We start from the raw sequence: 22,611 nt of genomic DNA, 5'->3' as shown, positions 1-22,611 counted from the left end.
GATACAGCCCAGGCCACCAAGCTCATCCCCTGGGCTACTAGTGAACTCAAAGGCCACTGCAATGTGACACCAGCACCCATGTCACCCTACTCTGTGCCCACTCCTGCTACACTACTGTCCTCACAGTGCTGGCCAAGCTCCCCAGCATGGCTCTGACACCACCATGGCTTTATTCAGTTCCATGTCACATAAAACAGTGGCATTTGGGGACAATGGTGATGAGCCAGCACCAGGCTACAGTTCTGGGATGGTGGCAGCTGGCCAGGGGATGAGCAGTGAAGATGTCACCAGATCATGCAGGTCTTGGGGCACCAGGCTGGCAGTCTCTGTGCCAAAGCCACTGTTTGGTGTCACCGTGGTACACTGGTGATGACGCCACCATGGTGAGATCTTCAGGGTCAGCGTGAGGTGCTGCAAACATGACTCGATGTCATCACAACTCCAGCCTCGGCAGGATGCTGCACTGATGGTCCTGCTGGTGATGACCCCGCTATGGCACTGGCGATGCCGAGGTCAGCAGTGCTGCTGGCAGCTGCCCGTGGATATCTGCCAGGTGTCGGTGCCGCCGCTGGTGCCACTCAGTGGGGATGCTGCAGGCGGTGCCCCGGCCGTGCCTCTCAGAGCTGCCCGCGGATGTCGGGCAGGAGGTGACACGCAGTGACGATGTCGATGGTGTCGGCCACAGCCCGCAGGTCGCGGCGGGCCAGGCGCAGGCAGTGCGCTGCCGCAGCCGCGGTCACCTGCGCCCGGCCCAGGGCCCCGCCGAGCCCGCCCAGGCTGCGGGCGGCGCTGCCGTAGCTGTGGCGGAGCGCGCTGCCCACCGCGCCCCGCAGCCGGCCCGTGCCCTCCCGCAGCCGCTGCTGCAGCAGCGAGGGGCCGCCCCCCCACACGGCCGCCGGCTCCTCCGCCAGCACCGGCGGCGTCTTCGGCCTCTGCTGCTCCTCCTCCTCCTCGTCCGTCTCGGAGGCTTCGCCCGGCACCTTCAGCCCGGCCCCGGGAGCCTCCCCGGCCGTCTCCACCAGCAGCTCCGGCTCCGAGTCGCTCTCGGAGGCTTCGCCCGGCACGACCCGGGGAGGGCGGGGGGCGGCCATGGCCTGGGGGGGACAGGGGTGCGTCAGGGGGTGGCATCGAGGGGAGGGGGAGACCCGGGCTTGGCCCTGCGGATCCCTCCCGATCCCCTGGGCTCAGACCCCTCGAACCCGCGCGGCCTCTCCGGCGATGCCGGGGCCCCGCAGCCCCGGCAGTGACCCCACAACGCCACACCGGGGTCCCCTGGATCCCACAGCCCGGCAGTGACCCCACTTCCCCATAGCACGGTCCCCTCGATCCCATGGCAGTGACCGCACTTCCCCCATAGCGGGGTCCTCCTCGATCCCATCGATCACATCCCTACACCGGGGTCCTATCGATCCCACATCCCCACAGTGACCCCACATCTCCACAGCGGGGTCCCACATCCCCGGCAGTGACCCCAGAGCCCCACAGCAGGTTCCACATCCCCACAGCGGGGTCCCCTGGATCCCACAGCCCGGCAATGACCCCGCACCCCCACAGCACGGTCCCACACCCCCACAGTGACCCCACATCCCCACAGCGGGGTCCCCTCGATCCCACGCCCCCACAGTGACCCCACATCCCCACAGCGGGGTCCCCTCGATCCCACGCCCCCACAGTGACCCCAGAGCCCCACAGCGGGGTCCCCTGGATCCCACAGCCCGGCAATGACCCCGCATCCCCACAGCACGGTCCCACGCCCCCACAGTGACCCCAGAGCCCCACAGCGGGGTCCCCTGGATCCCACAGCCCGGCAATGACCCCGCATCCCCACAGCACGGTCCCACGCCCCCACAGTGACCCCAGAGCCCCACAGCGGGGTCCCCTGGATCCCACAGCCCGGCAATGACCCCACATCCCCACAGCACGGTCCCACACCCCCACAGTGACCCCACATCCCCACAGCGGGGTCCCCTCGATCCCACGCCCCCACAGTGACCCCACATCCCCACAGCGGGGTCCCCTCGATCCCACGCCCCCACAGTGACCCCACATCCCCACAGCGGGGTCCCCTCGATCCCACGCCCCCACAGTGACCCCACATCCCCACAGCGGGGTCCCCTCGATCCCACGCCCCCCCCCGCTCCCCCCGTCCCGCTCCCACCTCCTGCCCGCAGCGCCGCAGGTCACATGACGCGCTGCCCACGTGACCGCACCCGGAAGTGGCGGCTGCAGCAGGCCCGGGAGCACAAACAATTCCACCAAGGTGGAATTAAGAGAAAAAAATAACAAGGATGGGACTAATTAAACTAAAGCTGTAACTGCACAGTTAACTCCAATAAACTAATGGAGCAGAACTGATAAAAATGCACGACCCCTTGCCCGGTCGTGCATTTTGGAGCATTTTGGTCCATCTGGGGTGCAGCCCTGTCTGGGCTCTTGTGCTGCCCAAGGTGGATCCACTGAGGAGATCCTTTAATAAATCCCTGCTTTATTCTTTATCTCTGCCCAGGCTCTGTTCTAGGCCAGCCTGCATAAGGCATCACCCTCTAGAACAATTTTAAATACTCTTGTTCCTCTGGCGTTCCCAGCAGTGCTCTGAAGGTGGCAGTGCACAACACATTTCTCGGGTATTTCTGAAAGTCAGGTTTCTGTGCTTCTGAAGATTTGGGTGTTTGGGTTAATGCAGTCCCTGCATTTCTGTATTTTCTGACTCTGGCAGCTTTCCTTTACAATTTTTCATTATGGACATGATAGCATTTTATCTTTACAGTCTTACACACTGTGGGCTATATAGTTCTCTCAATTGACCTTCTCCTAGTCCTGTTTTTTTGCTTTTCTTGTACCTTTATTCTACCTTTATACTAGTTCATTTGGAAACAAATCACTTGGAACTCATATAAGTCCTCTATCTCTAGTGTGTGCTTTTTTTTTTTTTTTTTTCTTTTTAATGTTTCAACTTTGCAGGAAAGATGTTTCCAGAGCCCTGACTGAATTAAACAAACAACACATCATGTTCCATGAAAGGAACGAACTGGCTCAGCTGCTGATAGGGAACTGCTCATTTGTTTATTAAAAACTGATGCTTTAAAAGTAAGAGAAGATAGCTGGGGCTCTAGGGATGATGAAAAATTGGATTTCCTCTCTGTTGCTGCAGGTGGCCTGACATGACTCAATGTTTTTACATTTCCTTGCAGAAACTGATGTACATTACAGCACACTGTGACCATTTTGCATTGAGAAACATATTTATTTCTGTCATTCATGTTTTTTTAGCTATGTAAAAAACACCAATCTTATATAACATAGTTTCTCTTCAATTTTCTGAAATGTTTCATTTTAACCTTATGTTATAACCTAAAACTATACTTAACACACCACTTAGGAAAATAAATACAGCATCACTTTCTAACCATAACACATATAATATTAATTTTAATTTTTGCCAAGTTTAAAATATATATTATTATAAAAATATATATTATTATAAAATACAATTATATATATTATATATAAAAATAATATAATATTATATAATTATATAATATTATATATAATATTATATATCATTATATATATAATAATACTATATATAAAATATATAATTATATAAATATATATTTTACATATAATGATATATAATTATATAAATATACAATATATATTTAATATATAAGAATTATTATATTTTTATATATAATAATATATAATTATATACTTATATAAAATATATGATATTTTAGATTATTATTATTATTATTATTATTATTATTATTATTATTATTATTATTATTATTATTATTATTATTATTATTATTATATTTTTAAATAGTATATTATTATTACAGGTGAATTGATTCTGTACCAGGAGCTTTTCTGTGCTGGTGGGGTGGGAAGGTCAGGCATGCAGATCACTTGGGCAGGCTAAATTTACTCTGGAGTGCCTCTGTCCCCAGCCATACATGGCCACTCTCACTCAGGGCAAGCAGCCCCAACAAATCAGTGCTCTGTGAAACTCTGAAGGATCCTAATTAAATCTGTAATGAAAAAGTTTGCAAAAACACAATAGAATGCTCTGTGTGTGTCTGGAGTCTTCATAGCCATGGTAAGTGATTGTATTTTCTCTGTCTTTTAGAACAGAAAAGACTTGTGTTGTGAGTTTTATCTGAAATTTGGATTAAAAGTTTTCTCTCTGTTTTCTGATAATAGCAATGTGGTTAAAGTTCAGTGTTTATTTCATGTTTTGCTTCAAGGCACAATAGAATATACATACACCTATTAGTACAGATATATATTCTTTCTTTTATTATGGCCTTGCCATCATACAGTAATTTAGCATAAAAGGAACCAAGATTTGCCTAGACCAAACAAAGATGAGGAAAACGGACAAATAAACAACATTGCCCTGTTCATTAAAAAACAACATTACACCATTGATTGGAAAATCACCTCCCTACTGTTTCAAGTCGCTGCTTCGGCATGCTGTCAGTACATTTTCTAGATCAGAAAACATTGGAATAATTGAAAAATAATCAATGTGTATTGTGATTACTGTACTCTGATGTGATCTTGTGTTTCCCACAGCCATGGGTATCCTTTCTGTACTTGCTCTGCCATTGCTGCTCCTGGGGATCAGTGGAATTATTTACATTTACCAGTCAGTCCGGTGGCTGCTGTCCAAGTCAGCAGTGCAGAACAAGGTGGTGGTGATCACAGATGCCATCTCTGGCCTGGGCAAGGGTGAGTTGTCTCATTTCTTCTCAGCGGCACAGAACAGAAGCAGCCAGAGAGCCACGCTCTGGATGACAAACATGCACACATTGCCTTGGATGCATTCATAACTGGATGAAGTAGAAGTTAATAATAATTATTTATATTTATATTTATATTTATATTTATATTTATATTTATATTTATATTTATATTTATATTTATAATTTAATCTATATTATTATTTAGTTTTATTATAATGTTTTTATATTCATCTTTATAATGATAAAAGTCTGTGTTTATAATATGGCTAATATATGTTTATATATGTTTAATATATGTTTTTATATGTCTAATATATATTTATGTTTCATACATATTTATATTTATATTTATAATAATAAATATATTTTATATCATCTATAGCACAATTATATTATTATAGGTAGAGTATAAATAAAATATTATATTTTTCTACATATTTATATTATATAAATATTATATTGGTAAACTCATAGGAGCTGCAGAGCTTTGTGCTTATTTAATTCAATAGAAGAGAGGTTTCAGAAGGACACTGAGTGCTATTTTTAGCACGTTGCTACTGTAAGATCTCATTTCACAGGCTGTCAGTGCAGGGTGGCTGCATAAACAGGTGTCACCTTACTTTTTACATGTTCCTTTTCAGCCCTTAGACACTTCAGCAGTTCCTGCTTCTTGTGAACAGCAATGCTCACCCCTTTTTCCCTATTTTTATCTCTTCCCCCCTCTATATATATTTTAAATATCACCCAAATTACTCCTGCTCCCAGCTGAGCTGCCTGTGCAGTGTGAATTCAGAGGACAAGGAAGAAGTGGCTGCCTAGAAGAGAGGCTGGGCAGAGTTAGAGAATAAAGTAGGAATTTATAAGAAGGCCTCAATAGATCCACCTATTTTATTATTGTATATATTATATGTATATTATACATATATATTTATATATATAAATATATTATATATATTTTTCACCTATTTATTATTATTTATATTATATGTATATTATATATTTTTATATAAATGTATATATATATATATAGCCCACCTATTTTATTATTGTATATCTTATATATTTGTTATATATATTGGGCAAGGTTAAGAGAATAAAGTGGGTATTTATTAAAGGCTTTCCATAGTTAATTACACCTTGGGCAGTGCAAGAACGTTACAGAGGCTACACCCAGGATGGATGATGGTCACCAGTTTTTTATACAGATATAAGTTTGGTCTATTTGCATATCAGAGGTTAATTGTTCAATTACAGCTTCAGCTAATGAAGTCATACTCCCACAGTTTGCTCTCCCGTCCAAATTAAATTTTGTTTCTAGTTTTTGGTGCCTGAGGCTGTGGTGTGTCCTTGGATCACAGGCTCAGAGGAATTGTTTTGTCTGACCAAAATGTGAAGGCAGGAGCTGACACTTTATAAGGATTTCAGAGTTTTGCACTAATGCAGTGCAGGATTTGAAAAATATAAAAGCTAAAACTGAAGGCATCAAGGGTGTGTAATAATTTATCTGTTTAAACAGCTGGTCTGGGTGAGCAGCCACAGAGCATCCCTGGGCCAGAGGAGGTGACAAAGATGCCAGGCTGGCAGAGTGGGGTGTTCATCCCAGGGAAGGGCTCTGGCAAACCTTAGAGCCACTTCCAGGGCCTAAAGGGGCTCCAAGAGAGCCAAAAAGGGACTTTGGGCAGGGGCCAGCTGTGGATGTGGGCTCTGAGGAAACAGACAAATTCTTTTCCTACACGCCAGAATTTCTGGACTAAAGGCAACATTCATCAAAGTTAAAAAAGAGAAACAAATCTATGATGATTGAAGGTGTTTTCAATGGTTTGTGATTGTTATTGAAACCTAGTTCCTGTTTCTTCTGAGTGCTGGAACTCAAAAAAGTTCTGGGAAGTTCTGGAGGAGAACATCATTGGTTTCCCTTTAAACATTTATTGCTGTTCACATAGAAGTCTTTTCCCTTTTTTTCCTCAAGATTGCCTCAACTGTTGTTTATAGGGAAAATTCTGCTGTAAGTGTTCTGGCAAATACTCTTTTGGGCATTAAATTAAAAATCCTTCTATACTAGAAAACAACAAAAAAAAAAGAAAATGGAAGATGTTCTTAAAATGACTTTTGTAAATAATGAAAAAAATTGCTTAAATAAAAGCTTCCAGCTGCACAGGTTTGCAAAACTACAAGGGTGGATCCATAAATACTTCCATACAGATATTAGGAGTCTAACATGATCATTTAAGAAATCTAAAATGGGTAGATTGGAATAACTGGATTTCCTGTAGGTATTGAAATCTGAAGGAAATGTTTCCTGGAGGACAGCAAGCACTGGGGTTGTTCTGTAGCCCATTCAACACAGGCATTATCCCATTACATTAAATCTAATTTATTTCTCACCTATGTACTATCACAAGTCAATGCTTTCTTTTTTCTCATATTATTTTCAAATTAATGAGTTTTAAAGTATGGATTCACCACCTTAACCAGCATCCCATTTCAAACAAAATAAACAAAATCAATTTGCCACTATTGTAATTTTTTTTTTTTAATGTATTTCTCTCCTAGAATGTTCTCGTGTGTTTCATGCAGGAGGAGCAAGGCTTGTGTTGTGTGGCAGGACATGGGAGAAGTTGGAAGCTTTGTATGATGCCTTAATTAGTGTGACAGACCCCAGCACGGTAGGTATCCATAGCCTGGGATAAACCTTGCTCAGGGACAGAATGGAATTTTAAATCCAGTAAAAAAATGTACAAGAAACATGATTTGCTGTCAATGATGGCTTTGATCACCATTATAATAACAGCAAACGGTTCAGAGAGAGATGATGCCAAAATCCTGCTCTCCTGAGCTATTCCTGTCAGGCATCTGAGTGCTCCTGTGTTCTGAACAAGCCACCCAGCTAGAAATCCTCAGCAGAGCAATTGGCCTGATCATTTGGATGGAAGGGATCCAAATGCTTCATTTAATGGCAGGAAATGCCACCAGGTTTTGATATCATTCATGTGCTTAAGGAGTGGGAGACAGGTCTAGAGATCAAATTCATTTTGAGCTTCCCCACTGTTTTGGGGAAAGTCTCAGATAGAAGGGATCCCAGAAAAGATTTTTCTTTCTGGCAAGAAAAAAAACAGGAAAAAAACACCAAAATGGCCAGAAGAGGGGCAAGAAACACTCCCCCCCCCCCCAAACCAACCAACCAACCAAAAAACTAAAAAAAGAAAAGAAAATTCTCTTATCCTCATGGCCACTGACTGTGGAGATGCAGGACTCCAGCTCTTTGGCAGGTGTTTCTTGAGGCTCCTGGCAAAGCTTCCCTTCTGTGACCAACATTCAGCTGACTGTTCCAGGGCACAGGTGTTCCTGAAGGCATCACATAAATTTTGCAGCCATTGCTCATCAGACCTACAAATATTTGCCTTTTTTCTTTTTCAGTGGGTTTCATTCATCTGCATAAATAACCACAAAAGTAGTGTGTTCATGTTAGCCTGCACAGATTCAACTAGGCAAAAATATTAAGTATGACTAAAAGTTCTGCATGAAATTGTCTAATTAATACAGTAAAGGGAAAAACTTCAAGTTCATTCCTCTGTCCCACAGCGGATAAAATCTGTTTTTGCAGAAATCATACAAAAGTAAACTCCATTTGTATGACCTGTAGCAAAACAAACCCTTCCTACCTTTCCTCTGTCCCCATGGGTGTGTAGCTCATCCATCAAAGGAAATAGAAAGAAATAGAAATAAAAATAGCAATAGCTATAACTATATAACTATAACTATAACTATAACTACAACTATATAACTATAACTATAACTATAACCTATAACTATAACTGTAAATGTAAATGTAAATATAAATAGAGTTTGTATCTAACAAGTCCCACTGAAATGAGTCTTTTGCTCACCAGACATATGCCCCAAAGCTGATTCTTCTGGATATCACAGACATAAGCTGCATCAGAGATGTAGCCAAGGAAATCCTGAACTGCTATGGCTGTGTGGATATTCTGATCAACAATGCAAGCATGAAGGTGAAAGGAGCAGTGCAGAGCATTTCACTGGAGCTTGATAAAAAGATCATGGATGCCAACTATTTTGGACCTATAACATTAACCAAAGGTATTTTATTATATTTTTTTTCTTTTTTTGCTGTTACCACTTAAAGCACATTGGCAATTAAATGTGTTAATCAATACTGCAGCCATCTCTGCATGTAGAATTCAGGTGAAGTCTAGAAGACAATTCCCAGCTATTGGATTTTATGATATTTTGCTTTCAGCATTTAGACTTTTTTTTTTCTCCTTTTCACTAAATACACTTTTATTTACGTGGCTCTTTCTTGTGTTTCTCTTTTTGCAGCCATCCTTCCTAATATGATCTCAAGAAGAACTGGCCAAATTGTTCTAATTAATAGCATCCAAGGGAAAATAGGAATTCCATTTCGTGCAGCTTGTAAGTGATACATTGCAAAACCATAAATTCTAATGCATAAGCTGTGAGGAGTCCCTGACACTCATCAGAGGTTATTAAAAGTGCTAATTTGCATCCAAATTTAGCATTACTGCAGTATGTGGCTGAAATTTTTTCAAATTGGAACTCAGTTGAACATAGTTAAAATGCTACCTTAGAAATGCATTTTGGTTAATCATTCCATGCTCATTTTCCCTAATATTTGTTCTCTGTTATACACCTCCTTCCATGCAATCATGTATCCAACCATGCATATGTGTGCTTTTTACTTCTAGATGCTGCTTCCAAGCATGCTGCTGTAGGATTCTTTGATTGTCTCCGAGCTGAAATGGAGGAATTTGATATTTCTGTCAGCACTGTGAATCCAACCTTCATCTGCTCCTACCATCGCCAGCCAGCACCAGGCAACTGGGAGGCATCAATCTGGAAATGTGAGTTTGGGTGGGTGAAGATGAGGCACATAAAGCAGGATGAAGGCTTTTCCAGGGTTAAAAAACAAAGGAAAAATGATGGAAATGGCAAAAAGGATGAACAAGCATGAGGAGCAAAAGGAAAGAGATATTTTATATTTCTTTATATAGATATATTCTATATTTATACATAGGTATAGAATCTATATATATAGATATATTCTATATCTATAAAGAATACCTCTATATCCCTCCATATAGAGGTAATATTAGCCTGGTGAAAAGAGAAGGAGCCTGGAATGAGACAATGTTATATGAGAAAATAAATATATCAGGGCATCAGGCATGGAGGGGGAGGAGAGCACAACAGTGTCACTATAGGACATGAAACAACATGACACAGACTCACTGCTCTTTCCAAGGTAAAAAAAGGACTTTTTATTTTCTGACTCCAACATTTATAGATTACCAAAAGCGACAGTGGATTGGAGGGTGACAGTGCCACCTCTCCAATGACACTGGACAAACCAACAGTCCATCCAATTTCTCCTCTTCCACAGAAGAATGCAAAACAATACGTTATTAACATAAAGTGTGTGAGAAAGTTCATTATAACAATATAAACATCAGAAGGCTTAGAAAATCTTAAAAAAATCAGGGTGACACAAAAGGTCCAAAGGGAAAATTCCACTGCACTCAGGTTGCTCCTTGCCCTAGGGACTTGTAAGAACTTTACCTCAATTATGAAAAGATCTTGGTCACATACTGATCAGGAGAATGGAGTGGGGAAGGGATTGAGAGTGCATAGAGAAGAAGAAATTAAAGAAATTAAACTGATTCGACTGATTCACTAGCTGATTACCTTTTAAACACTCTTCCCTCAGGGTATCTGCCTGTCTCTCTGTCTGTCTGTCTGCAGCTCTCATTCCTCTCTCATTTACAGTCTTTTTCAGGAAGGTGTCCTATGGAGTGCACCCCGTGGAGGTGGCAGAGGAGGTCCTTGCCACGGTGAGCAGGAAGAAGCAGGAGGTGCTGATGGCCAATCCCATCCCCAGAGCAGCAGTTTACATCAGAACATTCTTCCCCGAGCTGTTTTTTGCCATTGTTGCCTCAGGGATTAGGGAAAGGCTGAAGACAGAAGAGGAAAGTTGATTTTGTTCAGTTATTTCTTTGCTTTTGACCTGAAAAAAAAGGTTTTTGTTTTGAATGTCAGTGACTTGTGCTGCTTGCTGTGAGTAGAATAACCCCACTATCATTGACACACACAATCATCTATAAATTTAGGAACTTCAGGTGAAGCAGAACACCATTGAAGGGTCAGCTGGACTAGCTCCTAAATTTAAATTTAAATCATCTTCAAATTGGTTTTAGGGATTATGACAATGTGCCATTGGAACCAAACTGCTAAAAGTCCCATTGTTCACGAAACTTCCAGCACTTACAGACCTCATTCATAATGCAATCACCAAACATGACAGGAATTCTGAGGGCAAAGGAATATCTGTCACTTGCAGGGACATGAACCTTTGGCTGTAGCTCTAAATGAATTCTTCTGGGTTCAGGAAACCTGGCTCAGGGAGGTGTTCAGCTCTGGGATGGAGGGGTCAGTTCCTGCAGCTCCTGCTGGAGCTCCATCTATTTTCTGGTGTAGCACTGGGGTTTTATTGTGGTGTGAGTGATTATTCCTTCACTGGGAAGTCAAACAATCATTTGCTCAAAATTTTCTTGGTCCTCAGCAGAGCTCTGCTCCCTCAAACCAATGGGCATTTGCTGCCATCTCAGTTCTGTTTGTTTCTGTACTCAGCAACAGTCAAGTCCTCCACATTTCCATGAGAGCAAGATGCAGAATAAGCATAATTTCATCAGAAAAGGGTCAGGCATCACAGTACACCCCAGGTAAACATGAACCAACATTGTTTGTGGCTGCCCCATCCCTGGAAGAGTTCATGTCCAAGATGGATGGAGCTTGGAGCAACTTGGGGTAGTGGAAGTTGTCCCTGCCATGGGTGAAATGACACAGATGCTCTTTGAGATCCCTTCCAACCCAAACCATTCTGTGATTTCTCTGATTTCTATTATTGTCCTTCTTCGTTGTAAAAACAGGTGGATTACATGTTAAAATAAGCTGAATAATCCTTCTACTGCATTTTGCATGTTCTAGAGATCAGCAGAAATTCTTCACACAATTTCCCTTCCAAACTGTGAGCAGTTCAAGGCACCACAGCAGAAGGCAGTGAGAGGTGAAATAACACCAATATCCTTCAAGAAAGTTTTAAAACCCAGATGAATTTTTATCTAGAAAGTTGTATCTGAATGATTTTCATATCCCTGCAATGTTCTGCAGAGGAGGCAGGACTGAAGTGTTCTCCATGTCTGCTGGAGTAGGACAATGTGCTAAAATTACTGCCAAGGAGATTTACAGGGACAGCATTTTCTGCTAAGAATAGTTAAGCACAAAGGATAAATTGCCACAGAAATTTTCAAATGCCTGTCTTCAGAAGCTTTAAAGAAGAGATTAATGAAACATCTGTAAAAAAGCAATGTAGCTTTAGTTTATCCTGCCTAAAAGAAAAGAAGGATTAGATGACCTTTTAAATGGGTCACACTTTTCTCTAATTCAGTGGCTTTTTCTCATCTTGAAGATGAGGTTTCTCCACTGGTATTTCAGACACAATATTTTTTTCTCTCTGGGGAAATCTATTATTTAATCTGAAGTTTTCTGTTTCATTTGTTGATCTCTGTTTTTCTGTCTCACCTGTGGATATATGTTGCACATAAAAATATTATTATAAGAAAAAGAAATATTAAGATGAGTTCAGGATAACATGAATTGCATCCCAGAGGTGCCTATTTCTCTCATTAAATACCTGGTTTCCACTGGTAACCAGGACTGCTGTAAATCTGTGTCTGAAATTTACTGAAATTCATCAAAATTGATTGGATCTAATGAATCAGAATAAAAATGCTGCTGGTGCTTTTCCTCTGCTTTCAAATAATGTGGTTCCAGGACTTACTGGGTGTCAAAAGTTAAAATGAGAGGCAGAATATAAAATTGTGGCTTACAAATAGGGATCAGGAATCTTGCATTTCATCAGGTGAATTTATTTACCAGATATCCAGCAGAAGCCATACAGCTTCTGGAATGGTAGGCATGAGAAAAACGGACAGTTTGAGATTTAATAATGGATCTGGATGGATTCTTACTGCTAAATTATTTTTAAAAGCCCTTGCCTACCTACAGCACTTTATGTGCTTGCAAACCACTGTAAGAAACAACCCCGAGGAAGCAGCATATGGAGAGACTGTGTTAGTGACCTGCAGGCTAAGAAAAATAAAATGAGGCACTTGCATAAATTGGATTTTTCAAGGGAATCGCAGGCATCAGCCAAGTATGTTCCTGGATGAGGTGGAAATTCTTCCATCACACCCAGGAACAGCATGAGATGGGTAAAAATCTATTGTAAAATAAGAGTTAGGGTAGGCAAAAAGCAGAAAGTCAGATGGGATCAGAAGTAATTCCTTTCTTGGTGAATGTGTTAGAAACATATCCATCACAGAGAAATGAGTGAAACAAGGGGAGGAATAAAGATCTTGTGTTTTGGTCAAGGGATTGAGAATGCTTCTAACAGAGTGGCACCAAACTCTGGCCACTGCTTTGTTCCCTGCTGGACTGAAGATGGCACTTTCAGAGCACTGTAAAGGATAAACACAGACTTTTCTAAAGATTTAAGAGGAAACCTTATTGCTATCTGCAGCCACCTAGGAGGATGGTGTAGGGAATATGGAGCAAGATTCTTCTCAAATATGCACAGTAGAAATAAAAAAGGTAATGGACATGAACTGGAACACATGGCACTGTGATTTGGTACAGGAAATTGTTTTTCTACAATTGCAGCAGTGAATTTGTACAATTCCAGCAGTAAAGCTTTGGGACCTGTTGCCAGTGAGGAAATCTCTCTTTTTTTGAGTATATTCAATACATACACATAAACTCTTCTCTCTCACCACTAATGGTTTTTCTTCTGATTCAAGGATGCTTCTCTGTTATCAGCTCCACCTTATCACTGGCCATAGCCTGAACTGGTACAGATCCTGCTGGCAGAACAAGCTGAAACTGTATTTATTGCCTGAATAAAGATAGATAGGGGTTTTTCCAAAGTCAGAGCTGCTCAGTAGAATGTGTAGGATCTCTGTCACCCAGAGTTCACAAGTGTGTTTCCCAAGGGGCTCAATAACAGGAATATTCTGGTGTCCAACCAAGCAGGCACATGGCTCAGTTCCATTAGGAGGCTCCATGTTCCTGATCTGTGATATTTACAATCATTTCCACCTCCCCATCTTTAATGTGATTAGAGATTCTTCATTTAGAAATGTATAAATCAAATTTTGATTCTTTCTGAGTCTGTTCCCAGAATGATTCCTGGAGAATTCCATAGGTGAGTGGTGTGCTGTCCACCACCAGGTATTTTTCAGATTTCATTTTGCCTCCTCATGAATCTTCCAGATTTTATTTTGCCTTCTCATTTTATCTAAGTGTTTACACTGAAACCTGTTCCCTCCACCAGCCTTCCTTTCACAGCAAATCCATCATGTGTATGGTGAAATTCTTGAACCATGAGCTGAGGTCCACAGATTTTTTGGAGAGATTGAACCTTTCATAAAAAAAATTATCCAAGCCATGCACCACATGCCTTATTTGCTTCCCTGTTTCTCATGGCTTTTGGTTTCAGGATGGTATGTTTTAGTTTTTTTAATAAAGAATCAGAATGGAGTGATGCTCTAAAATTCTCACCAACTCACATACTATGTATCAGTCAAAAACTTAAAAACTAGATCTGGGAGGAACCTGTCTCACTGTTTTTATCTGAACTGAGCCACCTGAATCTTCTTTTCCAATACCAAGACTTCCTTGAAACATCCACGGAAATATAATTTCTTTATTAAGAAAAATAAATAATACTACACATTGAGACATTTTATTCATGAACACCATTTTGTTTGGATCTAGGATTATAATTTACAGAATTCTCTGAGATCTGGTTCAGCTTTACAGGACTGAAATAGTGGCCAGGTGGCGCAGACTTCTCAATGCATGTGCGGGGTCATCTGTGTTGTTCTGGAAAGAGTTCACATACACATTGCAAACCTTCTCTGGAGCTGTGTACTCAGGAAACTTGTACTGAATCCTAAAGCTCCTTTCCAGCTTTTTCCTTTTGTGCTTGAATTCCAAGATAGTTTTCGTGTATTTGTTAATAGTGGTGACAGCTGCGGCCATACAGCAAGCGAAGGAGGTCCATGCAAGGCTGTGAACAAAAAAGCAAAAATTATCAGAAATTAGCAGGGAATTTTCATATTCAAGCCCTTCAATTTTATTTTTGAAAACACTGATTATGTGTGATTGTGTTGGTGAGTATTAGGGAAAGATGAACAGGCTGGGTGAGGAAAAAATAATTTTGGTCAATGACCATTTACAGAGCTCTACATATTTATTGCAATATCTACATTTACCATACCTGTTTAATGAATCATCTCCAGTTTCTCTATTTTAGCTCTATTGAGCTTTACTTCTCTATTAAGCTTAGAGCTTAATATCAGAAAGGGGTTTTATTAAAAAAATGGCAATGCATAAAAGTTAAAAGGTGCAGTTATTAAGGGTATAAATCTCACAGGGGACACTGAGAAAAATGTGAGTTACCCAAAAGTGTTAAAAAGAACTATAAAATATCTGGGTAAAGGAGGTTCAGGGCATTGAAATGCATTCCTGAGCAAATGCATGGCACAGTAAACAGAGAAAAAAGGACATCAACTCTGAAATGTTAAAACACCTAAGGAGACAGAACTAAAACAATTATATTGAAATACAATTTGTTAAAAATGTGTGAAATTAAAAGCAGCATGTAAAAATATGGCCACATGAGCATGAACTGGAGGGTGCAGCCAGGTGGGGTCGGGCTCTGTCCCAGGGAACAGTGACAGGACAGGAGAACCAAATATAAACCAGTTAGTACCCATAGGACCAGCCATAATCCCAAGTGTGAGGTCTCCAGTCTTCAGGACCAAGATTTACAGTCATTTGAAACACAGTTGTGTACATCATGTGAGCAACCATGCCCAGAAGACCTAAAAAATACAGTGTTATGATAACATCAGTTATTTAGGCTTTGGCAACCCACCTGACAACTAAATTAAAAATGGTAAGTTAAACGTAGCAAAATCCACAAATCTAAAATTCAAAATAGATCACATTAAGAAATAATTCATTGAAAAGAATATTTTCCCATAAAATTTTGCTTCACTTTGTGAAATGGAGGTGTTTAACTGTACCTGCTAGCACGGTGACCACTGCAGAGAAGGCGTTGATCTTCAGCCCATCAATGACAGAGCTGTAGTAGCAGATTTCTACTGACATCAGAATGTTTCCAATCAGGAGCAAAACCACGTAGAGAAGCTCTGCTACAATGGACAGCCATAAAACCCCTGCAAACCAAATCAACAGCACTGATATTATCAGCAAATAATTTCAGATTTTCACCATTTCCTTCTTCATTTGTATTGTTCATGCAAAGTTAAACAGAAGCACAGGGACTGTGAGGGTGCTGTGGTAATGAGAACATTTGTGGAGGACTTCAGTGTCAATGACAAATTGATTATAATTATTGGAAAATAAATTTAATTATTTAAAAAATTAATCTTAATAATTTTAATTAATTAGGTAAATAATTAGCTTTCAAATTATAATTATTGGAAAAGCAGTTGCATATTGGAATAGCAGTTGCTACACACTTATTGCAATGTGGTTCAGTGTGGTTTTTACTCAGTAGCTACCCTAAAATCACCATAAACCAAAGGTAATATAAAAATAACCAAAGGTAATATAAAAATAACCAAATTTAATATAAAAAGAACCAAAGGTAATATACAAAGAACCAAAGGTGATATAAAAAGAAGTGTTAGTGTCATGGTTCTGAGTGCAGAGAGGAGCAGCAGACCCAGCTAACAACCTGGAGGTCATGCACGCACCTGCACTGCCTGTGGCTCCAGTCATTCAATAAAATCTTCCCCACAAGCCTAACTTTGAACCAAACAGGATCCTGATTTTTTTAGACAGAGAAGCCTTCACGAGGCCAGACAGCCTCCAGGTTTCGCTGAGATTCATTTCCCTAGTTATCTGCTAATTCCTCTCTCTTTGGAGATCTGGTAATTACATCTTATGCAAGAAGTTAATCCTGCCACGAAAGTCTCTCAGCCTGTCTGACCTTTAGCATGCCAATGTCCCCCAGACGGGAGCAGGAGCCCTCCTTGTGTCCAAATCTGCTGTGGCAAGATCTGGCAAATGGTCTCTCCCAAATGTAAGAGCTGAAATGAGGCATGTGGGACTTCAGGCAGCTCTCCAATATGCAGTTTATTGTACCCAGGATGTCACAGCAGGCCAGGGTTGTGGGTGACAGAGCTGTGCCCACAGCTGTCAGCTCCAGCTGCAGGCAGGCCTGGAGACCCTTTGGTTTTGGTTACAGTGCATTTTATACTTTTCTTTGCTGAGCATCTTAATACAGTAGAACCAATCTATCCCTTAACTTTTATCTCTAGCCTATCATAATTGCTATAATTACTATGTTCATGTTACTGTTCTCCAATCACTAAAAGTCAGTACATTACAGTTGAAGCTAGAAATTGTTTTTCAGTTTTCTTTCAGTGGAAAATTCTGAGACCTTTTTTCTGCTTGCCACATTTTGCTGCCTTGTTTGCCTGTGCTATCTTTCTGCTTGGTACAAACATCTTCTTGTTTGGGGTGGGTTTATCCTTTGCTCTAAGCCATAAAAACCCCTTCTAACTCACACACCCTTTGCCCCCTTGGTTATCCAGTAAGACTGGCTCAGAAATTCTTTTCTTCTATATCAAAACTTGCTTTACTTTATATTTCTTCTTCAGATTCTACATTCAAAAATCTTTCAGCTAAGCACACACATATCTGTGAGACTTTCTTGTCAAACTTTCATCCTTCCCAACACCCAAACTTTTTAAAAACCAAATATGCCCTGAGACACCTGGCTGCAGATTCAAGCAGTGATTTCATGAGAAGACGCAAACAAACAATCATAATTTAAAAAATGAAACACTGCTGAGACACATCCTTGGTTATCAGACACCACCTAGGGTAGGAGACAAAGTTTGTGTGGTGTATAACTCCAAATGCTGGCTTGGACAATGTCTGTGGGACTTCTGTGATTCATGGACCATTCAGACATTAAATTTTTGGGCCAGGCTATGTGTGGGTGTTCTTGGACATGGTTTGTTCCTCCAGAAAATCTGTCTCGCTAAAAAAATGGGATTTTCATCAGGAGCTCCAGATGTTGCATTGCCCAACAGTGCTGGCTGCTCCAGCTGTGAGAATTTGCATTTTAACATTTTTTGGGCAGTGAGCCATTGTGAGAAATGCCCCAGACAAGGGTGAGCAGCGCTGTGTGTGGGAGCCAGGGCCGGGGAATTCGGGGGGGCTGAGCCTGCTGCACACTGAGCTGGGATCCCACAGCACCCCCAGGCATGTGCAGAGCACAGATCTGTCCTGGGCAGGATTTCCACGCAGCATTTCACTGCCCAAAGGGAGATTTCTGCTTTTTAGGTACCCAGAGGCTTCTTGGCTGTCTGCACTGGCCTGCCAGTGCCTGTGACATTTGCTGATGCTGTTCAGAGTCAGTGTCAGCTCTGTGTCCACCAGCAGTTTTCCTTGTGAGGAGCTCTCAAAAACCACCCCCCACTCCTGTGTGACTACACCCATATCTCATTTATATTTTTTTCTCATGCTACAAAATTCTGTGATGCTGTAAGTCTCTGTGATGAGCTGCAGCAGGTAGAAGGAAGAGTGGCCTTCAGAAAATGAGTATTTCTTCTTCTCCAGGGTCTGAAATTGCATTTCCAGTCAAATGCTCCAGTCCCAGAATGCTGGGAAGAACAAGTTTTGGGTTTTTTTTTTTCTGGGTCAGCCACTGGGAAGAATGAGTTTTGGGTTTTTGTCTGGATCAGCCACTTGTAAAGTGATTGTTCAAATCAGATCAGTGATGGACTGGTGTTTTCACACTGAGGATCAAGAGGAAGGCACAAAGCAGCATCTGCAGGAATGTTTTATGAAAATATTTGAAATATTCTGTATTAAGAACTATAGATCTTCATTAAGAATTAATTATTTTTATCAAGAATTGTTGAATATTCTTTGAAAGAAGGGAATGGAGCTGTGTCCCCACAGCCCTGAGTAAGGCACAGGGTGGGGATTCAGATTCCATCAATTGATGCACAGCACATCTCCCTCAATCCCCTGAGCACACAAACCTCCTGGGTGGATGTTCACACACTGCCATGAATTCCTGGCTCCAAATATGGAGGTATGAGGAGACAGAGGGCAAAAATACCCAAATTTTGACTTCCAGTACCCATATTCCAATTTCAAAAACCATTCGTATCCAAGTGATGTGTCTTCAGAAAGGCATACATTGATATTGTAAGCCATATTGCCTTCATTTTGAAGTCAGAAAAGTAAATAAAGGACAAAAAATACTCTTTGTGATTAAAGAAAGCATTTTTGAAATGGATTAATTTAATTTAATGCAGAATACTTATATTGGTAAGCGTGATCAGGAAAGTTTTGACTGCAGACAAACAATATGCAATATCTACCTCGATCAGAAGCTGGAGTCAGACTGATGAAGCTTCTACATTTCTCACCTAAAAAAGAGAAAAAAATAAATCAAATTCAGGATTATTTTGTACTCTGTAATGATATAAAGAAAGGGATTAATAGAAGGAAATGGAAAAGCTATCGTAGAAGCAGAAAGTGAGAAGATCAGGAAAAGCTGTTTTTAGTGCACACAGAGACCTTGGTACATCGAATTTCTCCTGGGGTTTAACCAGAGAGTCCTCACAGACTATTTCACTGCAGAACCAGAGCCTGGAGGAGCCAGAGGAGGGCTGTGAACTGATTTCCATGGGGTGGTGGCTGTGAGAGCCAGGAGGGGAAAATTCCTTTGCAGGACTGGGATCGGTGCTGGTGTCAGGGCAGGGCTGCTCTCCTCACAGCAGCCAGGCTGCTGCTCACACAAATTCCCTCTAAGCTTCATTCCAATTTCTTCCTGTGAGCTTTGCTTTCCCCATGCCCCCCTGCCCCCCGCACAGATGCTGTGAACAAAGCTCTGGGAATTAATTCTCTGATCTGAACATGCTGGGTGTTTTTTTGTTTGTTTTTTTTTGTTTTTTTTTTTTTTTTTTTTTTTTGTTTTTGTTTTTTTTTTGTTTTTTTTTTTTTTTTTTTTTTTTTTATTTTCCAGCTCCTAACTGCACCCAGTCAGAAAACATCAGCTTCCAAACTTGAGCTCCCACAGCAGATGCTCAAATTACACAACCCTGGAACACTTAGCATGGATAAAAGTGTCTTTTGGACAGCTTTTGCTCTGGTCTTTGACATTTTCCCCTTAAAACTGCATAACTTACAAGAAGTTCTGGTCAACCTGGTCCTTCAGGACAGGTGACTGTGAAAATATTTTCATTTTATGGCATAGGTGACAGCTGCTTTGATTTATCTGAAGTTCTGCTCTAGCTGGGCTTGTTAAACTGATTAGGGCAATAAGGGGAAAAACTGAATGTTGATCTGGTTTTACAATAAATGCTGGAATTCTTGGACCAGCAATTCCCTTATACAAAAATACAAAATTTGCTAGAAAGTTTCTGTAATGGCAAGCTAATTTAATTCTCATACCATTTACATATGCAGAGTGAGCCCCAATTAAATGTCATCACTTATGGCTAGTAAGTCTCCATGTTTTAGCAGGATGAAAATAATCCTCTTTTGCTTTGATTTATGCAAGGTGAGATCACAGGAAGAAAGCAGAAATACTTGTGCTCAAGAGGAAATCCAGGAACTAATTTAGATCCCACAGATATATTAGTGCAAATGATTTAATTTTTTTTTTTAAACTCAGTTTGTGTTTTTTATGTTTTTATGTTTTTTTATGCATCCTTCTGATCCTTAGGGCATTTTATCCATAGGGTATCAGAAGGAATTATTTAAAGCAAGGATTCGTTTTGGACTAATGGAATAAGACCACTGGAAAAATGAAATGCTTTCTTGTTAGTGTCATTTAACTTGCTGTTATGGTGAGTAGAATAAAAACCAAATAATCTTAATCTGATTATGTGTACTTAATTGACAGGAACCACAACCTGTCAGCTAAATCAACACCACAACCTGTCACCTTCATGTTCTTTGCAGAATTTATTAGGAACTTTTTAAAAAATTGACTATACACTACCCTCTAAGGTCCCTTTTGCCAGAGAAGAGCAACTTTTTAAGGACACAAATCTTTCTGCTAAGCATACATATATCTGTGAGACTTCCTTGTCAAACTTTCATCCTTCCCAACACCTCAACTTTTAAAAAACCAAATATGCCCTGAGACACCTGGCTGTAGATTCAAGCAGTGATTTCATGTGAAGATGCAAACAAACAACCATAATACAACATAAAATACATAGGCAGTAATGAAGCAGAAGGGGTGGGCACACCAAATAAGCAGCAAAAAAACCATGATTAATTTATTAAATAAACCCCCACGGGTTTACCTACCTTCCTCATTGATCATTTCCTCACAGGAGTACCAGATGCCAGCGTGGAACTTCTTCTCCACGAATTTGTCATCGCCGGTCTCCCAGATGTACTGCACAGCCTGGCTGCCGTTGCCGTCGGCGCTGTTGAAGCGGATGCACAGATCCCCTTTGCTGTCCCCTTTGCAGAAAGGCTTGGCCACTTTCCTGGTCCCCTCGCACCAGTAACTGCTGCTGAAAGCTGTGATGGAGAAGATTAAAGAGAGGAAACTCAGAGAAAATGCTGCTGAGGCTCTGTGCCTCCTGTCTGCCTCGGGGATGGAGGATGGCATCTTCCGGAGATGCACCAGAAATTATTCCTGAAATTCCCTTCTGCAAATTTCCGACGAAGCACCTGCCTGCCTTCACCATCCCATTCCTCATCCCTCCCAGAAAATTGTGCTGGCTTAGGAGTTTAAGGCAGAGAGCAGAGATCTGGGCATGACCAGAAATCATGTGGCAGGGGAGATTAAGAATAAAGGACAGTGTTGCTTGGCAGCAATGTGTTGTGGAAGGAATATGAGGAAGTGTGACAATAAATGTTCATTTGCCCCATGAATCATACTCAGAAGCACTGGAAGCACCCCAGTGTGCAATCACTAAAGTTTTATTTATACAAACAAAACATGCCTATTTACCTTGATCAGAGTCAGACTGATGGAATCTCTATTTCTTAGCTAAGGAGTAAACAAAATCTCACAGCTCCTGTGACACTGAGCTCTTTAAATTGAATACAGTTGTGACTCTTACTATTAAAAACTTGTAAGGAGCTAAAACTGGTTGGTCAGCTACAGCATTTCACAGTATGCAGCACTAGAAAGGGGACTGCCCCTGTTCAGAGCTCCACCAGTGACAAATAATTACTTGAAAATAATTAAATTACCTGAATTTGCTCTTGATGGTTTCCTGGGCACTGCCCATGAACACACAAGTTTTGCCCAAGGGAGGTGAAACATTAGAGAAAATGCTGAATTATCTTTATTTGATATTTCACTGTGTAAACAGCATTTCTTTTTCCTCTGTCTAGGAAACATTTCCCACCTTATGTTATATATATTGTTTTTTCTGTCTGTTTGGTGATGCAAGTAAGTTATGCAAAGAACTAAAAGGAAGTGGGTGTTAGAGTAATTCACTGTTTCATTTTACAGCTGTGAAGTCAAAACTTGTGCCCTGGGGGGAGAATGGTTCCTCAGGACAGACACTGAAGTCACTTATATACCTTCTAATGAATATAATTTGGATTTTCAAGACAACTCTCTACCCAAAGATGTCAGAGCTGGAGAAGCAGATGAAACTCAAGGATGACAGGATCAATGCCTGCTGTAGGTTGCCATGAAAAGCTCAGCTTACAGAGTGCAAGACCAAGCAGGTCT

General features: G+C 41.2%; 3 protein-coding genes across 3 annotated transcripts; 1 reads left to right on the top strand and 2 right to left on the bottom strand.

Moving 5' to 3' along the window:
• Positions 1 to 151: 151 nt before the first annotated feature.
• Positions 152 to 2,200, bottom strand: BLOC1S3 (biogenesis of lysosomal organelles complex 1 subunit 3). The gene is made up of 2 exons (XM_059485837.1): positions 2,159 to 2,200; positions 152 to 1,094 (listed from the first exon to the last, which is right to left on the bottom strand). The coding sequence occupies exon 2, from the start codon at positions 1,089 to 1,091 to the stop codon at positions 618 to 620; it is 474 nt and encodes a 157-aa protein (XP_059341820.1). The 5' UTR covers positions 1,092 to 1,094; positions 2,159 to 2,200; the 3' UTR covers positions 152 to 617.
• Positions 2,201 to 3,946: 1,746 nt separating this feature from the next.
• On the top strand, positions 3,947 to 10,822 carry DHRS7C (dehydrogenase/reductase 7C). Its single transcript, XM_059485848.1, has 7 exons — positions 3,947 to 4,099; positions 4,579 to 4,734; positions 7,302 to 7,414; positions 8,639 to 8,849; positions 9,090 to 9,182; positions 9,476 to 9,631; positions 10,554 to 10,822. The coding sequence occupies exons 2-7, from the start codon at positions 4,581 to 4,583 to the stop codon at positions 10,760 to 10,762; spliced, it is 936 nt and encodes a 311-aa protein (XP_059341831.1). The 5' UTR covers positions 3,947 to 4,099; positions 4,579 to 4,580; the 3' UTR covers positions 10,763 to 10,822.
• A 3,707-nt stretch (positions 10,823 to 14,529) lies between these two features.
• LOC132081897 (germ cell-specific gene 1-like protein) lies at positions 14,530 to 21,531 on the bottom strand. The gene is made up of 5 exons (XM_059485849.1): positions 21,222 to 21,531; positions 19,280 to 19,327; positions 15,935 to 16,087; positions 15,619 to 15,730; positions 14,530 to 14,913 (listed from the first exon to the last, which is right to left on the bottom strand). The coding sequence occupies exons 1-5, from the start codon at positions 21,529 to 21,531 to the stop codon at positions 14,658 to 14,660; spliced, it is 879 nt and encodes a 292-aa protein (XP_059341832.1). The 3' UTR covers positions 14,530 to 14,657.
• Between the last annotated feature and the right edge of the window lie 1,080 nt (positions 21,532 to 22,611).

This window comes from Ammospiza nelsoni, chromosome 19 (genome assembly GCF_027579445.1).
Source record: "Ammospiza nelsoni isolate bAmmNel1 chromosome 19, bAmmNel1.pri, whole genome shotgun sequence".
NCBI classification, from domain to species: domain Eukaryota; kingdom Metazoa; phylum Chordata; class Aves; order Passeriformes; family Passerellidae; genus Ammospiza; species Ammospiza nelsoni.
This window is presented reverse-complemented; position numbering and strand designations above follow the sequence as displayed.

Excerpts from the sequence above, each read along its gene's own strand:
- BLOC1S3 (XM_059485837.1), bottom strand. The coding sequence starts at position 1,091 with ATGGCCGCCCCCCGCCCTCCCCGGGTCGTGCCGGGCGAAGCCTCCGAG.
- DHRS7C (XM_059485848.1), top strand. The coding sequence starts at position 4,581 with ATGGGTATCCTTTCTGTACTTGCTCTGCCATTGCTGCTCCTGGGGATC. Across the intron at positions 4,735-7,301 it reads CATCTCTGGCCTGGGCAAGG|AATGTTCTCGTGTGTTTCAT; the intron begins GTGAGTTGTCTC and ends TTTCTCTCCTAG. Across the intron at positions 7,415-8,638 it reads GTGTGACAGACCCCAGCACG|ACATATGCCCCAAAGCTGAT; the intron begins GTAGGTATCCAT and ends TTTGCTCACCAG.
- LOC132081897 (XM_059485849.1), bottom strand. The coding sequence starts at position 21,531 with ATGCCATCCTCCATCCCCGAGGCAGACAGGAGGCACAGAGCCTCAGCA. Across the intron at positions 16,088-19,279 it reads GACTCCAGCTTCTGATCGAG|GGGTTTTATGGCTGTCCATT; the intron begins GTAGATATTGCA and ends TTTGGTTTGCAG. Across the intron at positions 14,914-15,618 it reads GATTATGGCTGGTCCTATGG|CCTTGCATGGACCTCCTTCG; the intron begins GTACTAACTGGT and ends TTTTGTTCACAG.